The 7,265-nt window shown below is 42.3% G+C and overlaps 1 protein-coding gene across 1 annotated transcript in view; it reads right to left on the reverse strand.

The window, feature by feature from the left end:
• Positions 1 to 798: 798 nt before the first annotated feature.
• The window catches only part of LOC126392565 (interleukin-1 receptor type 1-like), an 11,377-nt gene continuing 4,910 nt past the window's right edge, over positions 799 to 7,265 (reverse strand). Inside the window, exons 5-8 of the mRNA XM_050047991.1 lie at positions 6,376 to 6,519; positions 5,744 to 5,911; positions 2,938 to 3,221; positions 799 to 1,840 (exon numbers count right to left, since the gene is read on the reverse strand). Of these exons, the coding sequence (XP_049903948.1) occupies positions 1,544 to 1,840; positions 2,938 to 3,221; positions 5,744 to 5,911; positions 6,376 to 6,519 (893 nt within the window). The 3' untranslated portion in view covers positions 799 to 1,543. The remainder of the gene's footprint in view (positions 1,841 to 2,937; positions 3,222 to 5,743; positions 5,912 to 6,375; positions 6,520 to 7,265) is intronic.

Genomic DNA, 7,265 nt, shown 5'->3' on the forward strand with positions numbered 1-7,265 from the left:
ATTTTGACCACATTAGGTTAAAACAAACCTTCCATTATGCTCCGTTAACTGTTCAGCAGACATGTGAAGTACATGACATTGGTCGGATAAACATGGTAAATTATTTTTATGCAAAAGGACAAAACAATTTAAAAAGTGAAGGAGCCTTTGACACAAGATTTTAATTTGTTGACAGAACAGTTTCTCTCCTGTGGCTGCCCATAGTCGATGATATGAACATTTTAACCTGTCACTTTGTGCTGCCTCGTTGTATGAAAAATGCCTCATAAATAACATTTTATAAAATATAAATACATCTTTAATAAACTCAATCACCAGAAGAAATATTGGCATTATGTTTAGGCAAACCACAGATATGTGACATTTGCACAAATAAAACTTTACATTTTAACAGCACTGTGGTTACATGTGGTTTGAAAAAAAAAAAAACACACATGGTAAATGTTTAGGAAATTATCATATTTATACCTGATTTTTGATGTCACAACCATGGCAGGAAATGCAGTAATGTCTCCGTTTAGAAGTACAGCCTTTCGTGGCACTGTCTCAACAGGAACGGAGCGACATCTCGACATTTCCTCCACCTCCCAATGACATGGATATGATGCGTATGAAACATGTAATGTAATTGTGGTTTGCAGAAACGTAGTGACAGGGCAGTTTGTCTTACAGTGCCTTATCTGTAGTTTAATCACTGTAAACAGGCACGGCGCCAGGATTTTTTCTCTCCCAGGGCTAAGGGGGAGCTTGACTGATACTTGGGGGTGCTAAGAAAATAATTGATTTTCATGACTTCAGTTACTTTATAAGGAGGTTCGTGTTTTTTCAATAAAAGCAGCTATGATACACAGCACAAGCATGTTCGGTATAAAAGTGGTTTTAACTGAATTTGGCCAAAGAATGTCCAACAAAATAGTTAAGCCTAATACAAGTGACCACAAGGTAATGGCAAAAATGTTTCACGTGCAAAGGTGACAGATTCAGCACCGGACAGCGCCCATGCGCCTGCCAATAACCAGACAATACATCCAAAATGCAACAGCAAGTGCATTTATTCCATATGCATTATTAATATGAATATTCCAGCCATTTGTAATCCTCATACCATCTACGATTTTTTCTTGATCACAAAACAATCCATTGCAACGGACTGTAGACTAGCTAGCCTTAGCCTAACGCGGGAGTATAAACAAAGGACTCCCCCCGCCCCTCCCCTCTTCTCCCCTCTCTCACACACACACACACTCACAGACACACACTCACACACACACACACAGAGGTTATGGTACACCAGTCAATGGGGTACAGGCGCAGCACAAACATGCAAGCGAGGGTTGCATTGGAACAAAATGGCTACTTGTGAACTTTTTAATGTTTTTTAACTTAAAAATATATATTATAAAATATGAAATAATTCTCTTGTAAATTCTCTTGTACCTCGCAGCCTCTGATACGACACAGTATTTCTGAATCATCTGTGTGCGACAGGATTCATCACTGTACATATTTACATTAGAAACCAGCTGATCTCTGGTCCAAAACCTCACAAGTTCAGCAGGGCAGTTTTTTCGGGGTACACCGCCCTCTTGCCCCTCACCGGCATACGATATCTGATCTCCTTCCAAAACCTGGAAGAAGGAGAAAGGGATGGTGACAGCTGCGTCTCCTGTCCACCTTTCTCCTCATCCTCTCCCCTCCTTGTGCATGTCGTCCACGTTTTCTTCATCCTCTGGTTCTTCCACCAACACACGGCGCCCTGCTTCTTCCTCAGGTGACGCACTGACTCTGGGAAGAGAGCCAGCTGAGCCGGGGTGATCTCTTCCAACTCCACCAGAATCACCTGTAAAGCAGAGCTCGAACTAGAATCAAGACGCCTTTTTTTAATCATTAATCAAATCATCACTAATTCACTGTGAATGTTTTTCTCCCTGTAACACAGTAATGCTCAGGTACACGTCGTGTGCTGTGAGCGATCTGAGAAGATTAACTCTGATCTTCACAGGTGAATCCACAACCTGTTGTATCTGCAAAGCAAAGATCAACGTACGAGACATTTATCGAGCAACCACTCGTTTTTAGCGAGTGCTGACTCGGGCTCGGACAAGATGCTTATTTACAGATTTGATACGTTGGTGTTGATTAGTTATGATTTGATATTAAGATTTAATGCAGTGTTTGTTAATTTTTTAACACTTGACCATGGGACAAAGTGACATCATACACCTCTAGAGATATCATGAGACATATTTCCAGAAACAATACACATCACATCAGGCGATCTCTCGCTTATTTCAGCAGCATCAAACACTACGTAGAAAAGTGCTATATAAACCGATAACTTTTTCAGTTTTATTCCAGTGAAGCATTTTATAGGCAGAAACTCAGAAGATGGAGCTCACAGTAGCGGCAGTGGCACCTCAGACTCAGCGCAAACCACAGTGCCTGGGTTCGCAGTGGGCGGGGTCTAATCTGCGTAAGTGCAGCAACAGAAAGGTTGTGGATCCAGCGGGGAGTTGTCTGAAGGTCCGTCCTCTGACCATCCTCCGTTGTCTATGTTCCTACTTCAGCTTTGTCATCGAGACATTAAACATCAGTTTCTCAGTTAAAATAAAAGATGACTAATGAACGCAGCAGGAAACACCATTAGCCAATCAGCGCGGTGTGACTAACACTGTTGTCAAGCGTGATTAAGTGGTACATTGGAACCAATGAGACGCAGTAACAACAATGGCGAGTGCTAAAGAGAAGACAGATCACCTGACATCGTAGTTCGTTTTCACTTTGCGCGGCCCGGCTCTTAAAAGCCTGGTAAAACAGGTACGTTGGCATGGCTGTGAGTTTGGACTTAAAAGTACGTTAGATTCGTCTCTAGTGATGAAATCGACCCTGGACTTTATGTGTGGAGTAAGAATTAACGGCTTCATTAAGTTTTCTCACCTTTAGAGATTTCTCCAGCAGCGCTCTGTGCATCGCAGCCACACACTCCAGCTGCTGCCTGGCATCAGGATAGACTTCTTCACCTCCGTCTAAACTCTGGTCGCTGTTTTTACTGTCGCTGTTGTCGTTGTTGTCACCGTTATCGCTGCTCTTTGAGTTGTTGTTGTTGTTGTTGCCGCTGCTGGTGCTGCTTGTGTGTCTTTTGGTGGTGAAAGTGGAGGCGGTGTAGAGCAGGAGGAGGCGGTGACTAGCTTGTATGTTCTCTTCCACTGAGTCCACGATGGCTGAGGAGGAAACAGAAGACGAAGGCACGCAGTGAAAAACATGAGCGATGACCCCCAACATAGCGACACGTATGAACTTTGATCAGACGATGTAGACCAGTATTTCATGATGCTAATATATCAGCCAGTTTGATCTCTGGAGTTTCCTGTTAGTTATTCAGATGTTAGCTCTACAATTATGTATTGTTTATTTATTCACACAAGGCTTCGTTAATATTATTAGTATTATAGTCTTTGCAGAATTAGACTCCAGTGGTGTCTGCGTAGGATTGTTTCCATTCAAACATGTCCAGCAGTTTCAGAGCTCTGTCATTTACAAAAGCCAAATATATTAAAAACATGTAGATGTAATCGTTTCCAAAATTTACAGTATGTTTTTGTCTAACTAATATTCTGCTTCAATTTATATTTGTCAGCGTTAACCTTTAAAAAACAACTTTCACTGCTGGGAAAAATAAAGTTTGCTCTCCTGCTTGCCGTAGACAAGCAGAGACACGCCTGTATCAACGGTCGGTCCAGCTGCAATCGAACATCACTGTAAATTACATTTATATAGCCTAAAACTATAACACTACTTATATAACCACAACAAATTCAAAATCATTAAAAAAAGATTTTAAGGAGGTTATTTGTGTTTGCTCAGCACGCTGTCAGGACACTGTCACTTTCAGGGGCGGAAATCCCGGGGGGAACAGGGGGGACATGACCCCCCCTTCAGTAAAGCTGTCCCCCCCTAGAATAATTTGAGAGACAATTAATAATTTTTGAACAATGCAGTAGTATTTATTGAAAGCACAATGTAAGCAGTGCTCATTATAAAAGAGCAATAATGTGCTATTTAAATCTTAAAAGATTTAGTCCCCCCCTCCCATTCCTAGTAGTGGTATATCCCAAACTCTTTCCAACGGGCGGGGCTGCTTGGCAGCAGTGTGTGGCTGGACCCGCTGCCCACATCGCGCATCGCAGGGTAAGATGTTCACTCACACAGATACAGTTTAACTTACACAAGTTACAACACATCCCATTTACTGTTACAACAAGCCCCAGGCCCTGGCTGATGATATAAACTGTCTGCAACATTTCTCCTGCATTGTTCAAAAGCCAGAGTTTAGTGATAGTCAGAGAGGACAGGAGAGAAAGAAGAGGGAGAGGACAGGACAAGAGCAGTCAGTGACGGAGCGGCTCGTAGTTAATATCTGTAGGCTCTCCACCTGTCAGTGAGACAAACATGACAGACGTGCAGTTTAACTGACGAGGAGCGGCCATTACGCGCGATTATTACGCACGGTTTTGAGGTGCGCAGCGGCAGATCTCACAGCACACTGTTTATAAACCAGTTCACCAGTTTAATTGCAGGAAATGTTTATCTCACTGCCGGTAAAAAAACGAAAAAAACAAACAAAACGGTTTGCTCCTGCAGCCAGCCAGAGACGAAGGATCCATTCCACACACCTGAGCCAGATGAAAAAGAGGGAGAGAAGGAGAGAGATCGAGTTTCGGTCTTTGATGAATGAAGCCTTATTGTTTTGCTGCTATTAAACAATGAGAGACATGTTTTCTCCGTTTACTTAATAGCATAAATATTCACACTACTGCGCACGGGGAGACAGAGACCTGCTCTGCTCCAGACACACTCAGCACCTTGGACAGCACGGCGCACCTGACTGTTGTCGTTGTGTACATGTTAATTTGATTTCAATCATTTTGTTTTAAATCTGGACATGTGCAGGTGGACTCAGCCAGTGCTAAGAAAGGTCCTATGCCTGCCTGTTGGAGAGATAGAGAAAAGATTAAAGCGTCAAATTGCGGTAAAAGATGCTGTATAAAAGACAGGCTACAACTCCCCCCCCCGGAATTATTCTCTAAAATTTTACTGTTTATTGTCCCCCCCAACTATGAAATGGGATTTTCACCCCTGGTCACTTTCATTAGTAATCAGAAGTTACTTTATTGAAACTGAGGATTTTGATCAAGGGTTGTTTTTTAGGTTGATGATGTCATAAAATTTGACAAAGAAGTTCAAAGTTTAATTCAAGAACAGAAGCTTCAAATGCTTTGAAAACCTCTAATAAGTAAGTCCGTCTGCAGTCTGAGAAGTAAAAATCAAAGCTGTGTCTCATGTTGTTTATTTTATCTATATTGATAAACTAAACAAAAGTACAACAGGTGACGGCCTGCAGACATAACAGCCTGTAACATAGATAAAGACTCAAAAGTCACTTTTCTAATGGAAATATGAGCATGTGACACTGTGTCACTCATAAATTAATAAACAGTTATTTAACCTGTGACGTCTCGTTCTGTCCAAATGTGGCGCTACATTCAGCATTAACCAGCGTTACCTTCAGTGACCATGTGACAAATAACATGTTTGATACATGTTCACTTTCACTGGGTTGTGACTGAATGATGTGATGAGCTAAAAAAAAGTTCCTCTGCTTCAACTTTTCATTAAACCTCTGAAGGTTGAAAGTTTTTTTTAAATCACATTTTATCAGAGCACAGTTTTGTTGGTGACTCACCCCCCCCGGGAACACAGTCACGACCTGCAATGAAGAGTTTGTAACCGCAGGCCTTTTCCAACACTTGAGGTAGTGTGTGAAGGGCGAACACCTCCACTTCCTTACTGAGCCCGACAGCACAGGACTGTGGGTATGCCACATAGGCATCGTACAACTTCCCATCCAAATCTGACACAGAAAACAAACAGAAAGGTCCTTACAGATATTTTCAGTGCTTCAGTCTGCACACATGACTTTATTCTTACATGGAGACCTTCCCTGTCATGTCACACACAAACTTCATTTTACACCAACAGGCTTCAAACTAAATGTCAGCGCACGGCAGTGAAACGTTCGTCTGTTGCATAAGAAACCAGCAGATGACATTTCATGAGAAATACTGCAGGCAGCTCTGTGGTTAATTTGTTTCCTTTGTTTGCTCATACTGTTGACACATGCGGTCAGGTACGGGGCAGAGCTGCAGATGTGTGGGTACTGTATGTACGTTCACGTATGTGTGTGTTTGTGCTGAAGTGTAAAAGCGTGGCTGTGGGGGGAGTTTCCATCTGGGTGTGGTGAGTGTATTTTACTGTGAGCTTACATTATCGTTGTGTATTTAAAGAACATAGAAATAATTAGCTGTGAAAAATTACCTGTGTTAGTATAGAGGACTGGAAATGCTCTCCTGAACCACAGCACGATGTCCACCTTAAAAAGGTAGTAGATGACGACACTGGTAATGAAGAGAACCGTCACACCACCAAGCACCGATCCAATGGGAAGCATGACGTCGGGATCTGTAGAGATGAACATCAGTTTAAGATCTCCGCCGTGGACGTGAGCGTTACAGGATGGAGTAAGAATGAATGAGGTGTTCGTGGTCTCATCACAGAATATTAATTTATCGACATACACTGATTCTGAATATTTGAAATGTTTCAATTCTCATTTTTCACTTTCTCTTGTCTGCGACACTGCTGACATGCACACCGCCGCAGTGCATCCACCATAACTCCACCTCCTGTTGCTGACTCACAGTGCTGTCCTCTCGACACTCGTCCCATTTTCCCACCAAGGCTTTTTTGTGTGTGTGTGTGTGTGTGTGTTCTCAAAGTGCAACAATCTCAAGAGTCTTCAGAACATTTACACTGCTGCAGAAAGTTTCCATAAATTTAAAGCTTTAATTATAATTAATGTTTATTAGTTGTTCTATCCTTATATTGATCTTTTCAGGGTTTCACACACATTCATTTATTTGTGGTGGCCGCCACATTCAAAACATCCGGATCTGAACTGGATCTGAACTGGGTCTAAACTGGGTCTAAACTGGGTCTGAACTGGGTCTAAACTGGGTCTGAACTGGGTCTAACTGGATCTAACTGGGTCTGAACTGGGTCTAACTGGATCTAACTGGGTTTGAACTGGGTCTAAACTGGGTCTGAACTGGGTCTAAACTGGGTCTGACTGGGTCTGAACTGGGTCTAACTGAGTCTAAACTGGGTCTAAACTGGGTCTGAACTGGGTCTAACTGAGTCTTACTGGG

This window comes from Epinephelus moara, chromosome 7 (assembly GCF_006386435.1).
Source record: "Epinephelus moara isolate mb chromosome 7, YSFRI_EMoa_1.0, whole genome shotgun sequence".
Lineage (NCBI taxonomy): Eukaryota > Metazoa > Chordata > Actinopteri > Perciformes > Serranidae > Epinephelus > Epinephelus moara.